Source organism: Rhinolophus hipposideros (genome assembly GCF_964194185.1).
Source record: "Rhinolophus hipposideros genome assembly, chromosome: 7".
In the NCBI taxonomy this organism is placed as follows: Eukaryota; Metazoa; Chordata; class Mammalia; order Chiroptera; family Rhinolophidae; genus Rhinolophus; species Rhinolophus hipposideros.
This window is the reverse complement of record NC_138053.1, coordinates 37777917-37803071: the sequence shown is the minus strand read 5'-3', so window position 1 is coordinate 37803071 and position 25155 is coordinate 37777917. Positions and strand designations below refer to the sequence as shown.

The following is a 25155-nucleotide window of genomic DNA, read 5'->3' as shown; positions in this document are numbered from 1 at the left end:
TTGGGTATTGTAAATAGTGCTGCAGTGAAAATAGGGGTGCATATATCTTTCTGAATTAGTGTTTTGGATTTCTTTTAGTAAATACCCAGAAGTAGAACTACCACATGACCCAGTAATTCCATTTTTAAGTTTTTGAGAACACTGTTTTCCACAGTGGCTGCATCAATTTACAATGCTATCAACAGTGCACAAGGGTTCCCTTTTCTCCACATCCTGGCCATCACTTGATGTTTGTTGATTTATTGATGATAGCCGTTCTATAGGCTGATCAAAATGATATCTCATTGTGATTTTTATTTGCATTTCCCTGGTGATTAGTGATGCCGAGTATCTTTTCATGTGGATTGGCCATCTCTATGTCCTGTTTGGAGAAATGTTTATTCGGATCCTTGATCCATTTTTTTTAATCAGATGGTTTGTTTTTTTGTGTGTTAAGTTGTAGGAGTTCCTCACATATTTTGGATATAACCCCTTATCAGATACATCATTGCTGAATATCTTCTCCTATCTGGTAGGTTTTCTTTTCATTTTGTTGGTTTTCTTTGCACTGCGAAAACTCTTTAGTTTGATGTAGTCCCTATTTGTTTTTTCTTCTGTTTCCCTTACCTGAGGCAACATCCAAAAAATTTTACCAAGGGTTTACTGCCTACATCTCTAGTGGCCCTCCATCTCACTCAGAGGCAATCTCCACCGTTTTTCACTGCCAGATGTTATGGGGACTCCTTCCTGGCACTAGTGGCCCAGGCTAGGAAGCCAGGTATGGACCTGTCCATTCCATATTTCTGCCCCTCCTACCAGTCTCATTGTGACTTCTTCTTTATATCCGTAGTTACAGGAGTTATGTTCAGCTAGACATCAGGTGGTTTTCAATGTTGGTTGTTCTATAATTTAGTTGTAATTTTGATGTGGTCATGGGAGGAGGCAAGTACAGGTTTACCTACACTGCCATCTTGACTGGAAGTCCTTTTTTGTATTTGTCTTTCTAGCTCACTTATTGCACTTCATATAATATCTTCAAGGTCCAGCCATATTGTCACAAATGGGAGGATTTTATTGTTTTTATGGCCGAAGAATATTCCATTGTGTGTATATATGTGTGTATAGATAGATAGGTAGGTAGATATAGATAGTCTAAGTTGTGTGTGTATATATACACTATATATATATACACTCTATATATAGTGTGTGTATATATATATACACACAACTTAGATATTCCATTGTTTGTGTATATATATAGTGTGTGTGTATATATATATATATATATACACACACACACACACACAGTGGAATATTCTTCAGCCACAAAAACAATAAAATCCTCTGATTTGTTGATAGACAACCTAAATTGTGTGCGATATATATATATATACACACACACACACACCCCTAAGTGTCATACACACACACCACAACTTTATTCATCCATTGATAGATACTTAGGTTGTTTGCATTTCTTGGCTGTTGTAAATAATTATGCCATGAAGATGGGAGGGGGCAGATATATTTTCAAGTTAGGGTTTTCATTTTTTTGGATATATTCCTAGAAGTGGAATTTGTTGGATCATAGGGTAGCTCAATTTTTCAAATTTTTTGAAGACCCTCCATACTGTTTTCCATAGTAGCTGCACCAATTTACATTCCCACCAACAGTGCACAAGAGTTCCCTCATCTTCATATCCACTCCAGTATTTATTTGTCAGTTTGACAATAGCCATACTAAATGATGTAAAGTCCTATGTCATTGTGGTTTGAATTTGCATCTCCCTAATGTCTAGTGATGTTGAGTATATTTTCATGTACCTGTTGGCCATTTATATTGCTTTGGAAAAATGTCTATTAAGGTCCTTTGCTCATTTTTTAATTGAATTATTTTTTTGCTATTGAGTTGTAGGAGTTCTTTTTATATTTTAGATACTAACTCCTTACCAGATGTATGGTTTGCAAACATTTCTTCATATTCCACAGGTTGTCTTTTCACTTTGTTGATAGTTTCTTGTGCTGTTCAGAAGCTTCTTAGTTTGATGTAGTCCCACTTGACTTTTTTATTTTGTTGGCTTTTGCTGTAGTTGTTATTTCCAAAAAATCATTACCAAGACTCATGTCAAGGAGTTTATTTTACTATGTTCTCTTCTAGGAGTTTCATGGTTTCTGCTCTAATGTTTAAGTCTTGTAATCCACTTGGAGCTATTTTTTGTGAGTGGTGTAAGACAGGGGTCAAGTTTTGTTTTTCTACCTATGATTATCCAATTTTTCCAGCATCATTTATTGAAGTCACTGTCTTTTCTCCATTAAGTATCCTTGTCTTAGCCCCCATTCAATATTCTTGGCTTCCTTGTCAAATATTAGTTGCCATATGTGCTTGGTTTTATTTCTGGGCTTACAATTATGTTCCATTGGTCTATTTTTCTTAAAACATTTAGCTTTGAAGCCCAATGGGGCACATAGCCATGAGACCTACAAGACTATAGCAATCTGAAAAATAACTCCTGAAGGTCCATGCACTTGTATGCACCGGCCCCAGGGCCCAGCACAGAAGCAGCCTATTTAGGGGCACACAGTCTGTGTATGGAAGAGGCTCATTTGCTTGTCTTGGAGCATGAGGGGCAGGCCTCTGCTCTGACACACATTCAGAGGCCTGCTGGGGTGCTCTCCAGGGAGGTGATGGCCAGGTACTGTCTTTTTGAGTTATTCCATCTTGTTACAGCTGGTGAGTATCTTTTTTTTTTCTTTCCCGCCAGGCACCACATCTATACTATCACTCTGACTTGAGCCAGCCCGTTGGCAGCATCTTCACGCTCTCTGCTGTACTCCAGAGCACCAGTATGTCCCCGAGGGGAGCTTTTACATCTGGATTTACCTCGAGGAGGCAGTTCAAGATAGTGATGGGGGAATATCCTGAACTCACCTCTTCTCATGGACACACCGCATCTGTAACTACACTTGGAACAATTTCTGCTAAGAAAAATTCTGAAAACAAGCTGAGCAATTCCTTCACACCAAGCAAATGAGAAAACCACATCGAAGTTGGTGGAAAGGCTGAGATGCATTCTCTCCATCCATAAACCTCACTCCTGGCACAGTGATCCACAATAGGGAGGAAACACAAACTCGGAGCTTCTTCCTGAGGAGCAGTGGTCATACCCCACATTAGGCACCCTGACTTTTAAGACCTGCACCTGAGACACAAGCCCCCAAAATACCAGGCTTTGAAAACTACTGGGGCTTGGGTTCAGAAAACCCAACGGACCATAGAACTGAGAAAGGGCTCTTAAAGTAGTCAGTCAGACTCACTCAGCCCAGGGCCCAGCACAGAAGCAACCGTTTGACAAGCACCGAGACTTTGTGGAAGAGATTCATTTGCTAATCCTAAAGCCAAGAATATACAACTGGGAAAGGACACTGTCTTCAATAAATGGTATGAAACTGTATTTCTGTCCTACACCATATACATAAAGCAACTGAAAATGGATTATAGACTTGAATGTTAAGACCTGAAACCATAAAACTCTTAGAAGAAAATATAGGCGGTAAGCTCCTTGTCATCAGTCTTTGCAATGATTTTTTGAATTTGACACCAAAAGCAAAGGCAACAAGAGCAAAAATAAACAAGTGTCTATATCAAACGAAAGTGCTTCTGCAAGCAAAGGAACCTATAAACAAAATGAAAAATCAGCCTATTGAATGGGAGAAAATATTTACAGATGTATCTTACAATACAAAAATATATAAAGAACTCGTACAACTCAATAGCAAAAAACCCCAGACAATCCAATTAAAAAACGGACAGAGGATCTGCACAGACATTTTTCCAAAGAAGATGTACAGATGACCAATGGGTACAAAAAATATACTCACCATTACTAATCATCAGGGAAATGCAAATCAAAACTACAACGAGATATCACCTCACACCTGTTAGAATAGCTATTGATTGAAAAGACAAGAAATAAGTGTTGGTGAGGATGTGGAGAAAAGGGAATCTTTGCACTGTTGGCGGGAATGTAAATTGGTACAGCCACTATGGAAAATAGTATGGAGGTTCCTTAAAAAATTAAAAACAGAACTATCATATCATCAAGCAATTCCACTTCTGAAGAAAATGAAAACACTAACTTCAAAAAATAGGTACATGCACATGTTCATTCAGCATTATTTACAGTAACCAAGATGTGAAAATAAAGTGTACACCAATGGATGAATGGATAAAGAAAATGTAAGATATATGTATAATGGAATGTTAGTCAGCCATAAAAATAGAATGAAATCTTGCCATTTGCAACTAAGTGAAATGAGTCAGAGAAAAACAAATACCATACAATCTCACTTATATGTAGAATCGAAGAAACAAAAAACAAGCTCTTATAGAGAAGGAGGTGGGTAGTAAGTGAAGGGGGTCAGGAGGTACAAATTTCCAGTTTTCAAATAAGTCATGGGGATATAACGAACAGCATTGTGACTGTTACTAATACTGGGTTGCATATTTGAAAGTTGCTGAGAGATTAAATCTTAAAGGTTCTTAATAATCACAAGAAAAAAAATTGTTGCCATTTCTCCAGCTCTGGAATTGAGATTTTTTCGAAACCAATTTTCTTTTTGAATTATAAGAAATTTACATTTTAATGCTTGCAAAAGATACTGCCGTGATTGACTTACTTGGATGACTTCTTGTATGAGAACAGCCAAGAACCTTTAGAGATGAGCAATATCTACCCATACTAAATTATTCAACAGTTAATCCTGTGTAACACCTGAAGGGTGAATATGGGTAAGGGCAAATGTAGGTGAAATTGGAGCTCTTGTACAAACAAATAACTTAATGAGATAGAAATGTCAAAATAACGTACAAAACAAAGTATCTTTTCTACATATTCTATTGTGTAACGTAGAATTTCAATGGTATAAGTCTATTCTTTTAATATGTTGCACTTAAATTACCAAGCAAAGACACATAAAAATACATAAACAGCTTTATATGAGATGAATAGACTGGTAAATACTGGGCCATAAACTAGACAATCTTGGCTCTTCAGGGAGTTCAGCAGAATAATTTTCTTACGCAATCATGATTTTGAGCCCTGTGGTTCCATGTGAGACCCATCTTAAATTTCTGGTGAATATTTCAGCATTTACCTACCATTAAAGTCACCTGCTCTTTCATTCAGTGAAACAAGCCCAAAACATAACTAAAAATTACATTTAAGACACCCAGTGAGGCCACGCCAATTATATAGACAGATGTCTGCCATGGGCTTCAGTTTCTGTGAATCTGGGGAAAGGAAACTAGAGGTTCACCACCTATCACAACTGAGATGGCAGGTCTGACCTTAGGTAGGTTAGAGGTAATAAACTGCCACACCTATTAATTCCTTCAATAAAACAGCATCTGTTTTAAATATCAGAGGAAAGAATGAAAGACGAGGGCTTGAACATAAACTAGGGAAACAAGAACATGGTGGAAAATGCCTCTTCCCTAGTATAAAGCAATGTCTTAGTTGAAACTATTTTCAACTATACAAATTAAGGTAGGAAAAAATAATCACCATTCTTCCCACCTTCCCCTCCCTACCCAAGAAATAAAGGTTATGACAAGATAGACCAAAAAGAATAGGGAGATAGGAATCTTAAAACTGGAGGGCTTTGAGACTTCAGACATCTTTTCATACATATTTTTCCAACATATTTCCTTAAAAGCCTTAAAAGGAAAAGAACAAAACCTTCTCTTTGATCTTTTTTGCTTTCAGTGTAAGCACGCTGTCTGGAGTTAAGACCCATTTTGGTCCTCTGCATTTTATACAGGTTTGGCTGTCTTAGGTATATGCAGGTTGGGGGCAAATAGAGAATTCTCCTTCTACCCAGTCTTGTTTATATATTATCATCAATGTTGTAGTTTTATATGTTAATCAATCTTGGAGAGTGACAAATTAATTTTCTAAACCAAGAATTTTGTCCAATGAGGGGGAAAAAACCCGAAACTATGAAGACTGCTGCTGACACTACCACCTAAACAGGGTCTGGGGACGTGGAAACTCTTGGCTTGCAGCATAATTGCATTAAAAATTAGGAACTCATAATAGCACCTAAATTTAAAGTAGGCTTTTGCAGAAGCATTCTTGGTTCACACACATAAAGCAGGTTTCTTGTTCCTAAGCAGCCTGTCAATGCCAGGGCCCCTTTTCCCGCATCCTAAAGGTGACCTCTGAAACAGGCGGCCATATATGGTACCTGCTTACAGAGATTTCCACAAGATAAAGCACCATAGCACAAAAGCGTATTGTCCTAAATGCACCGTATGGATCGAAATGCCTCTGTTTACGTCTAAGTGCTAAAAATAAATCAAAGTGATATCTAGACAGAGCTACACTTTGATATATGAAGAATCTGTACAACTACATGTTTATAGTATGATGGAGCCTATGGTGGCAGATAAGAAAAATGCATTTTGCAGGTAGACCTAAATCTTTATACAGTTGTGATTTTTAACCAACCTGTCTCTTTTCATCATGGAGTGGCTTCATGACCATAAATATAGAGAACTACTGACAGTATAACTCATCCCTTAAAAATAGTTTGTTCTTAGCAGCTAAGACAGTGTTTTAAAAAGCAAAAAGGAAAAAAAAGCTTTACTTACCCCAGGCCAGGACAATGTATCTCAGTGGAATGAAGTACAGGATGACTATGAATAGACAGAGGGCCACGATGGCCAGCCAGCTTAAGAATGGGACGGTCCAGTTGAAAGTACTGAAGAGAAATTAACACATCAGCAATCTGGTATTCTTACAAGGAAGTTAGAAAGGCTCCAAGGACACATCAGGAAAATGTGAAATTGTACATAATGTGTAAATGTTAGTGTTTTTTATTTCTTCTAATTTCCTGGTAATGTATGTTATGTTCACTTGGGGTGGGGTTCGTTCAGGGCAGTTTTCGATCCCATAAAGGATGATTGTTAAGAGATTTTTTTTCCTACACTGTGCCTCAGCGCATAGCACAGAAGTTATTCCTTAGCTTTGTGGCATATGGCTTGCTTTTTGAATCTTTCTCTAGGTCAAATGTTTCCTAAAAAATTTTTTTTCTTCTTTTTTTTTTTAGTGAAAAGAGCCAAAGTTGGATCAATCTGGTTGTCTGGTTTTCAGTAATTCTTAGGGTCTGGCTTCTCTGTCTTTGTCTTCCCATGGTCAGAATGAGTGCCTTGTAACTGCTGCCAGGTGAAGGATCATGCCTTCCTTCCCTTCCTGACACCTGTGCTTGCCTTGCTTCTGCTGCTTATGGAGAGAACAGAAGGCTGAGGGTCTGCTTCTTTGCTGTGGCCCAGCTCAATGCCATCCATCACTCCATTCCATGTGCGAGGGCACTGGCTCTTTGCTCAGAAAAGCCCCCTTCTGGGCAGCCTCACTAAAGGGTTCCCTGTGTTCTTTCTCCTTTTGGAAGGATAAATGTCAAAGAATCCTTACCAGTGTAGCAAATGTCAGGGGGTAAAAAACTGCCCTTTTCTATTTCCACAATGCATTACTGCATCTAAATTTTGAATATGATCTTTCCCCAAAAAAGATGCCATTCAAGAAAGTTCTGGAATGATTAGTAACAAGATAAAATTATAAAGGATTTTCACTTTGTACTTAAAGGTTGCTTCTGAATCTGCTTCCTAGATAGGTGAATTTTTTCCCATGTGACCCCAGGGGAATTTCTTTTTTAGTATTCAGAAGATTCTATAGCAGAAAAGATGGCTCCTGCAAGACTCACTAGGTCTTATGCCACATTTCTATATCTCTGTCCCTACCTGTGGAAAGTTCTACATAACCCAGTTTTCCCCAGGACGATCTACAGCCAGGATCTGGTCATATGCTCCATCAGGCCATGATGTTTTCCAGCCAAGCACCTGTTCTGAGGTCTCCCACCACCCCGAGTTACAAAGAAGCCCTTTCCCCTCAGGCATTCACTAGCCTGACCTCAGAGCTGACGCAAGGTCCTCTGGTATCAAAGGTCGTCAGGTATCAACACACAGTTGCACCTCAGAGAAAGGGCAACACTCAATAGGGAAATGCTCCATTTAGGACTTCATGCTGTGCTTCAGTGAATAGGGTGTGGAGAAGAGGGGAACATTCTTAGAAATAGAAAAACCATGGAGAAGAAGAAAGAAGAAGATGGGGGACTCAGTTTTTAGAAGTCTGAGACTGAATGTTGCTTACAGGCACATTGAGTGAAGGGAGGTGGTTCTGTCTAATACTACAAGCAAAAGTGCAAACCCAGCATCTCCGTGTATGTGGAAATGCATTAAACAAAAACGTATACAAAATAAGATGCATTATCCCTCGAAACATGAAAGGTACCAGGTGAATGACTCAAACCTTTATTTTAAATAATTTAGTCCTCTCAAATTCTGTGTATGCCCCATAACTTTTGGTTTTGAAAAATAAACAATGAATAGGTACATAAAACTAGGAAAATATATGCTTTTCTGGATGTACATCCCCCCCTTTGTGAATGGACCATTTAGCAATCATGTATTTTTACAGTTTAGTAGTATGGGGCCTTTGTATATTTTTACTTAATAATCAATGGTTTTAAATCACTTCACTATTTTTGTAATTAAACAGTTGTTTTTAAAAATGGATTAGTAAATGAAATTATTTGAAGTAAAACACCAATGAAATTAAGAAGGTATGATTCTTAAGTTTACATTAGATCGCAATGAAGCTATATTTTCTTATTTAAAAAAAATTAAGGAAAGGGGATTCTTTTTTAGAAAATTATAAAAAAATCTGTGCTTTTTTTCAAATGACAAAGCCTTTATTTTATCATATAATTATGATCGCAGCTATTTATACAAAGTTGAAAGACTTTTTGCAGGATGCTATGTATAATACTATTTTTTAAAATTTTAGAGTAACGCGATGAAAATGTAACAACCAATAATAAAATGTAGGTGTGTCTTGATTACCTGAAATTCTAATTTTGCTTGGTGTTTTTTTTTTTTTCTACCACAATTTCATATTCTGTGAAAAACAAAGTCTTTCACTGTGAAAATGTGCTAAAATTTAGGACGGTGTTATTTCTTCAAAGTTACAACTATGACTTCTTTCCAAGCAATATGTTCTAAATTTCAGGAATGAAATTGACAGAAATTTCATAAAAACCAAAGACTGGCAGGAACAAAGCAAATAATGATGAAACCGAGCAATAGATCACCCAGAAGGAGTATCCCCTGCCAAAAAGAATGTGGTATTTCACCCTCTGAGAAACAAATGGACACTGTCCCGCAGAAAGCCAAGACACACATGTCAGCATCACTTACTTTTTTATCCTTTCGCCAAAGGAAGCCACTTCATCTAGGATGTTCTGGACACTGACACATACCTCCTGGATAGCATAGATTTTATTCATAAATCCCTTTTTTTCACTGTCCTAAAATGTAATAAAAAGGGAGAGAGGTTCTGTATGAGTAATGGTATTTATTCTTTGGTGCTTGAATTCGTTGAATTGTCCCTCTCTTACATTAAACTTAACTTTATGTCTGCATATACATAAATGGACACAGGGAGCCCATGAGATTTTTAGGAGAGAAAAAGAGGCGGAGGAGGAAGGGTAGCCAGTGTCTTGGACCTGTGCTAGTATAAAAGTGGCCGTAAAGCAGGAGACTTGGATTCTGTTGCTCCTTCCCCTATGAACAGAAATATTTCAGCCAGGAGGGCGTGGGAAGGTGAGGTGTAAAGGTGGTCATGTCTCAGAATGACCAAGCCTGGAATCTGCGCTGACCCTGGATCCACCATGACTCGCTACTTAGCAGAACCAGTTTTTTGACCCCACCATCCACACACGTAAGTGTGGTCTTCTCTCCAGATACTTCAACAGCAGAGAAAGCTAGGTGCAAATGGGAGAATCTGTGAGCAATGAAAACTGAAAAAAAAAAAAAAAAAGACAAGGTCAACTGTAATCCGTTAAGTGGACACTTCCTAGGTGGTACTTCAGATAGATGAGATACACAGTAAGCCTGGCCCCCCTCTTTCAAGTAACAGTCACAAACTTCATAATCCAGTTGCATATGATATATTAGTCAGGGTTCTCTAAACATTTCCCCCCCTTTGTACTTAGTTCATGTTAAAACTTGTGCTGGACTTCAGCAAACTTGGTGTGCTCCAGGGAACAGGTGGATGGGGTCTGAGCATAAAGCACCCAGGGAATAGTGTGAGCCTGGGGTAAGTGTGCACATTTTGTAATTTTAGTCCCAGAGGAAGAAATAGTGGTGGCCTTTCACGACTGAAAATTCTGCTTAGTAGCCTGGCATCACAGGCACTTGCCTAGGCTGTTTGGTGGAGACCATCCAACCCCGATTCCATGACTGCATTCCTCCATGCCAGCTTGAATAGCTATGGAAATGTAGATCCAATTTCATTACTTTAACTTCTTTTGAACAGTTGTGCACTGTGCCAGAACACTTGAGACCTCATGTGGCAGTCAGTGCTTGCTAAAGCAGCCAGGAAGCTAGAATAATAATGTCGTCATGTTGCACATTTACATACTGACTTTCATTTCAGAAGAGTCTAAAGCACTTTGCACTGTGAATACTTGGCTAAGGCTGGCATCCTGCCACGTTGGAAACCAAGGACAAGCATCCGGATGACAGGTATGTGTGCAGCCTCCAAGGACAATAGGGTACAGTGGGATTGAGGACATGGAAGCCAGTTTTATAACATGATCTTTAGGTACCAGTTTCTTAGAGCCTTCATTTACAATTTAATTCCCGTGGGAGATATTGCCTACATTATTCATCTTGCTTATGCCAAAATGGACTGTCAGATAATGAGGTAGATGAGATACATAAGGCTCAAAGTATAAGGAAAAATTGCATACTCTTGGAGACCCCACTATCTTCAAAAGTTGTCCTTGTCATTAGACATGGGTGCATTCATTTCTTGTCTTTTTTCCTTCCCCAGTAATCAACAAAACACATTAATTTCACCTATGCACTTTTACACTTTAGAATAAAATGGATGACCAGTGGCTCCTTCCTGTGCCTTTCATAATTATGAAGTTGGTCTGCTCTAATCCTCTCCATGGTCTTCAGTGTTCTCTCAAGCACCAGCCAAATTCATTTATGTCTATAAGGTAAAATGTTCTCAGAATAAATCAAGCTGGATTGAAGCATGCTGGTTATTCTCAGAGTTCACTGACAATAATGTCTTACCAGTTTGAAATTATGATGTGAAAAATATTTCCTTTATAATAGCAATGAAATATATAAAATACTTAGGCATAACCTAAACAAGAAATGTACAGCAATCTATATAAAGCAAATAGAAATACTGTGTTTCTGCACTAGGACATTGAATATTAACAGAATCTATTGTGGGTTTTTTTTCCAACTAAACATATAGGTTAAAAGTAATTTCAAGCAAATCCTAATGTGTTTGGAGTAAAATGGGGAGAATTTGATAAAGTGTTTTTAAAATGTTTGGAGGAATAAATGAGTACAACCAAGAAATTTTTGTAAAAGAAATAATGACAAGGCACCTATCATACCAGACATTTAAGTAATTAAAATATGAAAGATGAGCATTTAAAGAGAGATTGGTATATGATAAACCACCATCATACAGAAGGAAGTATTATGCTACTGGGTAATTGTGTTAACTCTTTGGGGAAAATTATGATAAATCATACTTTAATAGATTCAAATCTACTTGAGATAGCCCAAATCTACCTCAAATAGATAACACCAAGTACATACCAGATTAATTAAAAAGTAAAGAGCTAAAAGTGAATTATAAAAACAAAAGAAAACATAGGTATCTGACCTTGGAATATCAAAGAAGTTTCTAAGGGTACAAACAGCAAAGGAAATCACAAAATAAAATAACTGATGCAAGAGTTACATAAAATAAAAACTTATGTCAAAAGTTATAAATTTAAAAGATAAATCACTAACATTATGGTACATAATTTATAGACTTATGAAATCACAAAATATTGTTTAAAGAGAATATTTAATGAAAATGCTTATGATGTAATAGAAATTTAAACAGCAGGAAGTAAATATGATATAGAGTATAATCCTAACCTTTTGTTTTTTAATGGGTAGGCTGGAAAAAAGGTGAAGGGAATGTGTCAAAATGTTAAATGTAATGGGAGTTTATCTTTTTCCTACCTTGCTGTAATATTCAAATTCTTTGCAATTAATGTGTTTTACTTTCATAATCAGATACTCCAGCATATTATTAAAGGAACATAAGTAGAAGAAATGAATTGTACTCACTGAGCATGATTTTACGTGGTTTATTTTTCTTAATGTATTTTTGCATTATTATACCTAGCTTAAATTATTTTTAGAAAGCAGAATACAAATAGACACTCACTAAGCACTATAAAGTGCTTTTCACATAGCTCATTCAATCCACACAACCACCTACAATGTAGGTATTTTCCTGCACTCTAGGGAAGAGGAAACCGAGGTTCTGAAAAAGTGACCTAGTTAGATTAGGATTATGACTGCCCAACTCTAGAGTCTGTTAGCTCCATAATATACCATGTAACCTTGCCACTCTACCCAGGAAGCTTTCAGTTCCTACCCAGAATCCCTGTGAGCTAAACAAGAAGACTTGAAAACACTTAGAAACTCATATACACCATGATCAGCAAGAAATGAAATCTGAAAAGTTGACTCAAAAGTAGGAAGTAAAAGATGTCTTAGAAACCACCCAGTTTAATTTCAGTAATGCAGTTTGCAAATATTAAATATAGGACTTTCATGAATAAGATGTGATACTTAAGGCATCCACAAAGATTTTTACTTTAAAATCTAAGTGCTAATGTGTGATTATTGGCTAAAGGGTTTTAAAAATCTGTTCACTTTTTTTTTTTTCTGCACACTCACCCCACACCACACTCGTCACCCCTTGCCACCAAAAAAGAAAATAAGATGGCCTGTAATGTTGGCAAAGTTTTGAAAAGCAAATACTTTGGGATAAAATTTTTATTTTAAAATCTCTTTCATCAAATTCTGTATTCCTCCACTGTGGTCTCCAACCAATGAAGTAATTACTCTTTATATACAGTATATGACCCAAAACTGCAATGGGTAATGGAATTGCTCTGTGTTGCATTCCAATATTTCATACTTTTTTCACTAATGTTCAATACTTTATTAGTAGAGAATAAATTGGTACATTTCTTTTATTGTCGTTTTTGCTTTCCTTTATAAACCAGCTCGGATGAAAGAAATATCATAGGGTAGTTAATCATCCAAAGGCTTGGTTGTGACACTGTTTTTTTTCTTTTTTTAATGCATTATTAAGGTTTCTTTTGAAGATGTAAAAAAAAATTACCCATAAAAAAGAGCTATAACTATAAATCTGAGAACACGTGAGATTTATATTGTACAACTTTTTCTAATCATTCTCTATAATTTTTAAAAATCTTGTTATTATATTTTAAATAGTCCATAAAACATCAATAACTGCAAACTTGAAATACAGTGATTATTTTATATTCACCCACTTTACTATCACATCACAACAGAAAGTTAACTAGATTTTTTTTTTTTTTTTTAACAAAGAACTGTCTACTTCCTGGCTTTGAGAGATTTAGGAAAATCTAAAGACCTAAAGAATCAATAGGAGAGCCTTACATATTTGGAGAATCCTGTTTATTGACTTTCAAACCAAAATGATAAGTGCCCTCCTTCCTTTATTCAGTTCGGAATGAGAGTGAGAGGCCAAGTGATAAGTGTCAGGCTGTGTCTTGGGGAGCTGGGTTCCTCGTGTGTCCAGCTGCATCCTGCCACGGTCATTAATTCTATTTAGGGGCCCTGCCAAAGTGGTCCTTGTACTCCTTTTGACATCATAGAAAATGAGTCTGTTGAACACCTGTGTTGTATTGATCACAGCAGGTATGTAAAATATGTTTATTTGAAATACTAATTAAAATAAATGTTATTTCAATTTCTTTCTGGGGTGAGATTGTCTTAAGAGTACAAGGTGTGTATATGTGTGTGGTGGTGGTGGGGGGGGGGCTATTAAATCTTACACTAGGACGAGCATAAAAGGGAACTGCCCCAGCAAACCAGGGCATATGTTCACCTTACTTATTGTTTCCTGGAGGACGCCTTCACATTTGCCACCTCAAAGAGCTAATCTGGATCATAATTTTGCTTTTGCTTGAAAGTCTTGCTGTGTAACCTCTGGCAAAAGGTGAGCGATGAAAGATTGGTATTTGCTAGGAGACACAATGGTTATAGTTTACTCTTGATTATAGCTCTTCTGTGAGCAAATAGAGCCTCACATAGTACAAAATGTACAACTGTGTTTGGAATATGTTTATGTTTCGGGTGATTTATTTTTTATGCTAAATATAGTTTTGGTGCACAACTTTTTTAGTTCATTCAGTAAAATGCCCTGCAAAACAGACTTCCTCTCAGATCTGTACTTCTTACCTATGGAGAATATATTTGTAAAGAAGTATAAATTAAATAAAGGCACACGGAGTGATGAAATTTTTTCTCCGTGCCAATATGCCTTCTCTTTCAGATACAGAAAACTATGTTTCGGCCTGAAATTTAGAGTACTCAAATTCTAGAATACTGAAATTCTCACAGAGAACAACTCAGACAACTCACAGAGACCCCTGACTACTGAATCTTATCTCAGTGTCTTACTCAGTTCTTGTATCAAATCTTACCCAGGTTACTTGGTGCCTTGGCTCTTTTCCTAATATTCACCTTAAAAGTAGGAACCCTCCATTGAGACATTAAAGGATTCTGAGATACATTTCAGATTAAGAGGACAGATGAACACCATTTAAAACAGTATATTTTCTCTTATGAAACAGTTCTCAAAAACATCTACATTTCAGGGTAATAAAAAGGACTAAAATAAGACATGTAGCGCTCTTAGTACAATGCCTGGTACAAATAAACTGTCTATAATTAGTATTCTTAGTAATAAAATAATGGATACATCTTAGTAATAAAATTATGGATACAATTCCGTATTAAAAGAATTCTAATTATTTTATCTATTTTTGCTTGTTAAAAACAAAATTTTGAAATATTAGAATTCCCAAGTATATGAAACCTTTCATGCATGTTTAGTTTTGCCCCAGATGTCATAGTGTTAACTTGTCAGATTTCATTTTAGAAAATGATGGTAGATTCTTTATAATGTTACATTGAGATCTTTTTTCCTTTCCGCTGATTCTGCACATGTTTTTTGCAGAATGAGCATTTACCTGGTCTTAATTTTTTGTTTCCTCCTGTTGCAAGGTAGCCCTGTGCTTTTCTGTATTCATTTCCAATAATGCAATTTTTAATCACATGAGTTGCACCTTGACCTGTTAGTTGAATGTTACGTGTTTTGCATGTAACTTTAAAGGTGATTGTAAAGAAACAAAAATTTGGAGAAAATTGTCTCCTGAGCTAGGCAATGAGAACGATAAGGGTTTTTTAAATGGCAGCTCGCACTGGAAAGGGTTATGCTGAAAACCAGGAAAGAATGGAAGGAAAAAGAGAGAAAAGAGAGAGACAATAGGAGGGGGAAATAGTGAGAGAGGGAGCGGAGGAGAAGGCAGAGGGAAGGAGGGAGGAGAACTTGCAGTAGAGAGCTCCTAGGAACTGGAGGAGGAGGAGGAGACTTAGGGCTTGGGGGTGAATATGAGAAGGGAAGGAAAACATCTTTGGATGAGAAACAAAAATGGCATAAAGTCAAGGCAAAAACAAAACCTGTTAACCTGTTAACTAACCATGTTAACTTCTAATTAAGCAAAAAATAATTACTATTTGTGAAAGGCTGTCCATAAAATGTTTCATTTTCATTAAATGCAAATCAATCTTACAGAAAGCACCCATGGATGCAGACCATACCTGTTCTGGAGGGGATAGGGGGGAGAGTAAGGTTCCCTGGAGCCAAATTTCTTGCTACTCAAACCCGCTCATCAAGTCGGCCCTAAGGGACTTGCAAATCTCCCTCTTCCTAATGATTTAAGAAAACTCCTTTTAACTGTCCTGTTAGTACTTGAAAGCTCTTAAAAGATTAGGACTATATATCAATATCAAAACCTTTGACTTAATCTCCTCGCCAGCAGGCAGGAAGTGCATTTTCTAGAGAGTGGCTTTATAGATTATCCCATCTCAGCTTTGGTCCCGTGAGAAGTTCTGCTTTCAGAAGGACTCCCAAGTGAAAGGGCGAGTAGGCCTGGCTCCAGGCTAACCTTGATAGAAGCCATGACAGAAGCTGTAAGGCTGCTGTTCCCAAGTAAGCAGAGAGGAAAATAAGTGACAAAGGATACTTTTCACCCAGGACAGGACGAGTGCTGAGATAAGAAGTTGTACGCTTCACAGGGTTTTCTATAATGTCAAAATGAGCAGACTGTGGAAAGGTTTTGAAAATGTGAAAGCACAGTCAGGATTAAGGCGGCCAGGGACAAATCACTACCTGTCCTTAGACCTCATTTAAAAAAAAGAAAAAGGTTAACTAAGGTGTGTCCTAAAATCCCTTCTGGTCACCCATTAGCCACTTTACAGAGAAGAGAACAAGGGCTATGTGACAACCGCTGTCCCTCAGACCCCTCTGAAACCTGGAGGGTAGCATTTCTCCTGCTCCTATGGTTTCAGCAGTTGGAGCTTGAGTGACGATAGGGAACACAGGCACCCAGCTTGTTTCTGAATCCAAATAGCAAACGGTAGGCTAGTCTTTCATTATCCCAACTTCTATTGAACAAGTTGTGTGCGTGTTTAAAAACTTCTTTTGAAAAATCATTTGTTTTGTTTTCAAATGTATTTTTTAAAATATGGTTGGAGTTCAAATGCAGAGCTGAGAGGGCAGGTGAGAGTTCAGGGAAGACTGAGACTTTTTTCTAGACAACTACAATCTTATTTAGAAGATGACTAGATTTGTGACTGGCTCTATTGCTGAGTGTGGTTCAAATCTCTACATTGTAATTTCGTTAGCTATATGATTTTGAGCAATTTACTTATCTTTATCTGTGAAATGGGAGTAATAATGGAACCTACGTGTGTGATGGTTATAGAATTAAAGAACTTTAATCCATTTAAAGCATTTATCACAAATGTCTGAAACACAGGAAGTGCTGAATTCCTGGTAGTCATTAATATTAACAATTTGAAGAGAGTGAGAGAGGAAATACTATAAAACTTTTCAATGCTAAATGCTATTAAATCTTAACAAAGATGACAGAATTTTCTCCCTTATTTGTGGTATATGTCAGGAATATTATTTGACGTTTGTATAATTTCTTTGTCATCGAATACCATTATAGGTTATCTTACATGTGTCATTTTACATGATCCTTACGACAGTCACACAAGGGTTATAAGTATTATTCTCATTCCCTACATGATGGAACTGCAGACCAGTTGCCTAACATTCCATCTCAAACTTCTACCCTAATCTCAACTCTCTTCTTTGGTGGCCTCCAGTCACATCTTTCTCGTGTGAGATACGGGATTTGAAAAACGAGCAGAGAGCTCCTGTTTTCAAGTATCCTCCCCACCGACAGTTATACGTTCCCCATAAGCCGATGCTAGTATTACTCATGTAAGGCACACACCTTTTTATCATGGGGTTTTTTAAATGGAAGTTCCATGCAGGTAAAAGTTCCCATTAGAACCAGCAATTTGTTCTTCAACAAGCCCCGTGGCTGAATCAGGGCTAGACTTTATTATTTAATTTTAAACAGCACTGCTTCGTTGCTAATCTACCCACTGGTGCAGTTTTTAATAATAAAAAAAAGGACTCCTTTTTATTAATACTATACATACGAAAAGGCATATATACATGAAGGTGTGAAACCCTCAAAGATTTTTTTCTTGAGCAGATTTGCTATGAAACTAATCATTTTGCCCATTTACCTTTGTATAGGACTTTGTGGTTTATAAAGCATTTTTCATTTATCTTCCCACTTGGATTATACAGGCAGGTGGCTCCTCCATTTTACCGATAAGGACACTGTGGTTGGGAATCGTTAAGATCTCATTACGAGGTAAAAAGAGTTCCTGGGACTCTAACCAACATCTCATGACTGAAATTGGGCTCCTTTCAGGTCACTGTCAAAAAGCCATCAAGTCACATATGGTATTTCTTCACTACATTGTTTTAGAGATTGAAACTTGGCTCTTCCCAAAAACTAATCTTGAGTTATAATCAAATTGTGAGAGAGAAGAATCATATTAGTATTATAAAAACAATGCTCTTTGTGACATCTCCAAAACCAAGTAAGGATTACTTAGTGAAATCCGGAGGCTATTTTTCTTTACAAATATTTTACAAGACAAACTTGTACCTTTCTAAAACAGCACATCTGTTGTAAATTACTCCCATACAGAAAGAGAGAGAATCACCATCCTTTCTTCCCATCTGAGCTTAAAAGAGATTTGTTGACATATTCTAAGGCCAAGCATAGACAAAACAGCACAGGAAAGAGGAGGCGGTCAGCAGGACGAGGGCTCGGCTCTGTTTAAACTAATTCCACATGCCCCATGAACCATTAGCTGTTTTTTATTTCCTGCTCTAAAGATCTGTAGTGAAAATAATCTGGGGTAGGGAAAAGCTGCCCTTATTTCTTTTTCCCCAACAAGATGCTGTGTTAGCAAATAGAACATATGAGCCACCTTCAGCAGAGCAAGGTCTTTAATAATCCATTTTTCAAACACTACTGGTATTTCCTTTCCAAACAAAGATGGACTGTGACTGGAATCAATTTCATCATTTGTATGGTTACAATTGCCAAGTTTCTGGAAATAATCGCCATTTAAATACTGGATAATATTTTTTTGTATGAAGCCAACAACAGTTTTATTGCTCTTTAATTTCCATGATTTGTTTGTTTGCTGTAAGTTTTCAGTGTTCTGAGAGCAAGATGTTTGGGGATAGAGAAAATTCTTAAGAACAGGTCAAGGAGAAAGCAATGTCAAAGTTGTGTTAATGGCCTGACTTGAATCAACCAAACACAGGAAATTAGCATTAGGAAAAAAACGATTTGCTCTACCATTTGGGGCTCTTCTCCCACAATTTCCCTATCAATTGCATAAAAAACCTCACCTACCATTCTCAGACCCTGGCATAGTGTAGAAAATCAAGGACAAGAGTCTCAAGTGTCCCCCTTCAGAAGATAATAGGACTCCTCAATGAAATTGGACAAAACAGAGGTGATGTTGGGACTGGCAAATTTGGAGGGACCAACGCCATCTTTCTCTATTGGTGCCATATGGAGCACATACCTGAATAGCAACTTTGTGCTCGATGGGAGGCTGCTGATATATGGGGTGGGCCGATCCCCTAAACCCTTTCCTTACTGCAGACTAAATCATACTAAAACAGGCTTATTCTGAGGTCAACCTGGAAGGAAACTCCAAAGGCCCCCTTTCTAGAGCTGACAGCAAGACTGTTATTAGTCATGTGGATCAAGGTCTGTCTTTCAGTTTATTGGGGGAGGGGAAGAAGAGGGTGGGAACAGGCAAGAAACACTTGGGAATCCATTTGAAAAACATCTCAAATTCTTTCACTGGGGATGGCCATTGGTTTACCAGGATAAAACACGTGCTTCAGAACTAGTGATTTATACATCTGCGTTTAAAATAAAAGTAGGATGGGCATGGATTGAGGCTATGATGCACTTCCCTGCGCTGGCCCTAATCAGGCAGAGGGATGTTGTGGGCTTGAATCCTGTTGTACGTTACAGAGCTGTGTGATCTTGTGCAAGTTACTGAACAGTTTCCCCATCAATAAGATGAAGGTAACGGCCACCTGATAGTGTTGATGTGGGAACACAATGAATTCGTGTACATAAAGCAACTGGCACATTAGCAGATATTAAATAAATGTTTCCCTCTGCCCACTAATTTTCTTTCTTCCCAAAGAGTAACATTTTCCTTTTTTGCCTAATTTCTTTCTTTGTCTTATTTTCTCTCTTTTTCCTGGAGTTTGTATGTAGAGGTCTGATTACCATTCAACTTCATTCACACCTTTGAGCAGTATTCTGTTTAGCCAAATCTCAGTCCATTGTTTAGACTTATTCAGTATTTACTGAATGCCAACTACATATCAAACATTACTCTAGGCTCTGGGAATACAGTGATAATCAAGACAGCACTGAATAAATATAAAGGAGAAAAGAGCAGAAAGTACAAAGTGCAATGAAGAGACTCAAAATAGGTGCATGTGCTGGAGAGTGACCCTGTGGTCAGGGAGGGCAGTTCTGAGGATGAAGTGCATCGTTGGGAGCTGTTTTGCTCAGAAACATAGATACTATTCTTGGTATTTCACACAAACGAGATGAACACAGTGAAGTAATTACACTGGTGATGGAAGAACTGAGAATCACACGGCGTGACAGACATTAGTAAAGCAGGAAGCCACTACCAGAGGGAGGGAATGTTTCTGGGGCCCAGATGCTGGACACAAAGCGACTCAGGTAGAAACTGGAACCATGGGCAGGGCTGCTTGGCAGCATTTGTGGTCATGGAGGAGGGGCTGTCTCTGTCTGAACCACGGAGGAGATTCAGCACCTAGTCACTGCTGGGAAATGCCCCCAGGAGCAAGGGTGGGGAGATGCGTGGGGAAAGGGAAGAAGAAAGGGGAGGACAAAGCGGAAAGACACAGAGAGAAAAACTGTCCTATTATTTAACTTCTTCCCTCCTTCCAGCATCTCCCATTGGCCTAATCCCCCAAAACCCATTGTCAAGGGAGCTGGGAATTGTGGTTTGCAGAAGGGCAGTGGAAGGTGTGCCCGTGGATCAACCTGCAGGCAAAAGGCAGTGACCAGAACAAGATCTGAATGACCAGAAGGAGCGAACTGGAAAAGATCAGGGGAACCAGTACAGGTGATACAAATGCTCCAAGAGAGACACCAACTTGCTTGAGGAAACAAAGGACCCCTAGAACATGGTAACCAGGTGAAGGGGACAGTGGCATAGGAAGATGTCAGAAAAGTAATGCCACAAAGGGCCTTGCACACCAGAATAAGGAGTGGGGAGTTTCTTATAAGCATGGTGGGAATCCATTGGAGTGTTTCAACAAGGGGAATAACATGATCTAATCTGCATTTTTAAAAGATCATTTAGGCAAAATGTATTACAGAGGACAAACAAGATAGGATGTTATTGTCGTAGTCCTTGAGGGGATAATAGCTGAGACCAGGGTGGACATATTCAGAGTGTGCTGGAAGTAAAGACACGTTAACAGACTGCATCTGGGAGGTGAGAAAAAGGAACTGTTGACATTTCTGGTTTGAGCAACTGGGTAAAGGAGACTGGTTTTACTGAGGTAGAGTAACAGGAAGAGCTGCGTTTGCGCCATGAAAATGCATGAGATGCCTAGCGATATCCAGGAAGTGAGTTCAATAGGTGGATGGATTTTTAAGTCAGGGCTGAAGACACAGATGTGAAAGTCCTTGGCATTTAGAAGGCTCTTAAAAATCACACAAGTGGACAGAGTCAGACAGGGAAATCTGGAGACAGAAGAGACCCAGAACAGAGTCCCAAAGCACAACACTTAGCTGTTGAGCAGACGAGGAGGAACCAGCCAAAGAGACGGAAAAAGGCTGAAGTATAAGAGAAATTAGGAAGAGGCTTCCGAGAAGTCAAAAGAAAGAATTTCAAGAAGGAAGGAGGGATAATCTCTCTGAAACTCTGCTGTCAGGTCAAGATGTGCCAATGGATTTGGCAAATGGAGTTTGCTGACAAACGTCAGTTCAGTGATAGGAATAGCAGCTTTGGACAGATCCTGCAGAGAATGGGAGTGAAAAGTTGACACACGGTAGACACCTCCCTTGGAAACTTTTGCTATACAGGGTTGCTCAAAAATGAGGAGGGTGCTGGAGAGTATATGCGTGAGTCAAAAGAGGATTGTTTTTTAAAAGATGAGAAATACAGCCTGACTACTCAATCTATGGATTTGCATTTTAACAAGATCCCCGGGTGACTCATATGCACATTAATGTTTGAGAAAGGCAAGACTTGCTCTTGGATTGGTCTAGTAGAGGGGAGAAGGGAATACTGCTGAAGAGAGGCCTAAATGCAGGAGCCCCGATAGAGGGGAGAAACGGGGACATCTCTTCCCTGTGACCAGAGAGAAGGTAAGCGCGTGGTGCAAATGAAGTCGGTCTTAGATTTGGCAGAAGAAAGATGTGAAGGTGTGGGAGTTTCTAATCGCATCTGTTTTCTCAATGATGAAGGAGGCAAAACCATTAGCTGAGAGTGAGCAGGAGCAGAGGTGGGTGGAGAGGGTTGGTGGAGATGCAGCAGGCGTGAAACCATCCTTTCAGTGGCAAATACATTGCTCTTCTCAGTCTGTTCATGAGCCCTGTGGGGTGATTCATATGAGATTCACACAGCTCTGCACCGTCCTACTTGCTATCGATTTTGCCTTTCAGTCTCTTTTATTGCCTTAACAAAATTAAGAATTTTATCCATCTAGCCTAGGCAGTCTTTCATTTAACCCCTTTTTATAAAGCTTAAGAGGATGTCACATCCTCTACAGTTTAAATGTCCAAGCCACTACTGTGTTCAATAACCATCATGTTTCCATAAGGAGAAAAAAGACCCTTCTTGTGGGTAAAGACTACCACTCGAAGCTCTGCCCCAGCAGAATGAGGCAACCCAGCCTGCACCCGAGCCACAACCAGGCACCTAAGCACAAGAACATATGGCTCTCTTATTGTTGCTTTCTCACTCATTCCTGCTTTTTATACTTGGCTCTTTTGATTTCTAAGGAGACCTAACACAGTTTTTGGCTAAATATCTGGAAAACAATCTCAAACATGGCCAAGTCACAGATCATTTAGGTTTGTTTCATTATGCTGGTGTGGTGGCAGACAATCAGCCTTAGAAGTGTGGGAACAGCCCCACCACATATTGTCTATCAAGAAATTATTTTGTTAATCCTGCACAGGAGCTTTGCTGTCCTGTAGATTTTGCATCCGACTGGCCATATTAAAGAAAGAAAAAAGGTTACTATTGTCTCACCACAAGCTGCTCTCGTGTAAGTGTGTTACTGTAGCCTTGGCTCTTTAAATAACCCTCAAGTCTATATTCTGAGTAGACCATTTACCACAGTCCTGGGTGTGCTGGAGATTCCAGCATCAAATAAGAAAGGAATTGTTTTCGTTGTAAGCTGGGAAGGATTGGTGACGGAGAAAGCCTTGTACGCAGGTGGTGATCCAGACGCAAGTTTGAAAGCCAAACCTTATAGGAGGAGCTCACTGGGGATCTCACAAAAGTGTCCGTGCAGTCGGTAAGTTGCACTCCTCTCATCTTGTGACACCCATACTTCCCTGCGAACTTCCCGTTCCCAAATGTTTCAGAAAGGAATTAGAAAAAGATACCTCTGTAGTAAAATCATAAATACTTTGAGCTCTGGACCACAGTTACTGTTAACCACTCTAACCAAAGAAACACACACACACACAAATTGCAGGAGACTTTGACCCACATAAAATCAATTACCTATTTTTAAAATATTAAGAAAACCTCCAATAGGAAGGAATAGGGAAATGGTGCCACTGCAAGAGAAAGTGATCTTCCTTCCAGTTCTTTTCTTTGAGTATACATTCCAGGAGGACAAAGAAAATTATTTTGGGTATATTTTCTTGCAGAGCTTAATAAATCACTACATATTTAGAAGAATTTAAGATCATTCTGAATCTAATGTGGTGAATTAATCCTGAATTTGTAAAGCGTTTCACCTACTGCTTGGTATATAGTAAGTTCTCAAAAATGTTACCATTTTTACATTATTACTGTTATTTTTGTTACTATCATTTAGTGTTGGAAGATAGATTACAATAAATATTGACTTTTCCTACCTGATTTTTTATGTTTCTATGCTATCAGATATACAAACATTTAAATGCCCCTGTTGATGAATGCGCCCTGATTGTAAGCATGAAAGTTACAACAATCTGCTCTTCCTCAAACACACTGTGCAGAGTTGATAGAAATTATTTTTAACCTTCTGGTTTGTGTGACTTTTTGGCACATCTACCAGTATTATGAATTAGATATTTTATCCAAGCCAAACTGCTGCTATGCAGAAATACAAATAGAAATATCATTCCCCAGACAGAGAGCTAGAGGAAATAAAGACAGCGTTCTCAAGGGACATTTACCAAAAAGAATTATTATTATTTACCTGATTAGTCTAAATGCCAAAATTTTCTTCGTAATTTCTGCATTCTTTTTTTTCTACCTAAGAATCATTTAAATACCTCTCTTTAGTAAATGGGCATTTATTCCTATTAACTTAGTAGAGATGGTGGGCAATATTGCTTAAAAATGTAAAATCAGTGATGCCAGGTGGCAATGTAAGATCATTTTATCGAAGAGCCACCTGATGGCAAATATCCTGTGAGTGTCAGCGTCCTCAGTGACTACAGCTAAGAAACATGGTTTAAAAAAATATTGAAAGGCAGTATAATCACATTATAGAAAGGATTCATTGACAGGCAATGTTTCCTTAACATTGCTGATTGCTATGATTTTTTTTCTGCAGGTATAAAATGTTCATTTAGCTAAAGGTTTGTATGTTTCTCCTTAGTAACTTATTTGCATGAGTAAGAAATACAATCATCCTTTTAGTTGCTTCAAAGAATTAGTTAAATCATCCAGGTATGGTTTATAAAATTTTTTTATATATTGAAATTTTATACCTCTAACGTTGAAATTTAATGTTGAATTTTGCATAATTACTTGTAATTTTGTCTATTTCAAGTGTGACAATTTTGATCATGCTCATCTACTTTATGATTTATGTAAGCTCACTGTGTTCGAGAGTGTTAAAATTATTTGGAACACACATTAGAAAATCATCTTGAGAAATTAGTATGTAAAAAGAAAATTTAATGTAATTGAAATCAGAGAGCAAAGAGGGGCAGACAATTTTTCCATTAAAATTCCTGCTTTATCTTATTTGAGGGAATTATATGAGTGATGAGGAATTTCCCAGGGCTAGAAGGTGGACATCAAAAGGTTTGCGGCTTTAGGCAAACATCCAAAACCCATACTAATGTAATAAGTGCTCCAGTGTCCTCAGGCTCAGCAATACAATCGATAGATAGAAGATTTCCATCTTCTTTCCTTAGAACACAATTGTAGAGGTCACAGCGAGGCTCTGTGTTATTTTGTATTCACACTTGCAGGTGCTAATCATGGTG

At 38.0% G+C, this 25155-nt stretch overlaps 1 protein-coding gene across 4 annotated transcripts in view; it reads right to left on the bottom strand.

The window, feature by feature from the left end:
* The window catches only part of MCTP1 (multiple C2 and transmembrane domain containing 1), a 493160-nt gene that overhangs the window by 5136 nt on the left and 462869 nt on the right, over positions 1–25155 (bottom strand). For all 4 annotated transcript variants that reach the window (XM_081053522.1, XM_081053523.1, XM_081053524.1 and 1 more), the window contains 2 exons: positions 9293–9402; positions 6632–6741 (listed from right to left, as the gene is read on the bottom strand). In XM_081053522.1, the coding sequence (XP_080909648.1) occupies positions 6632–6741; positions 9293–9402 (220 nt within the window). The remainder of the gene's footprint in view (positions 1–6631; positions 6742–9292; positions 9403–25155) is intronic.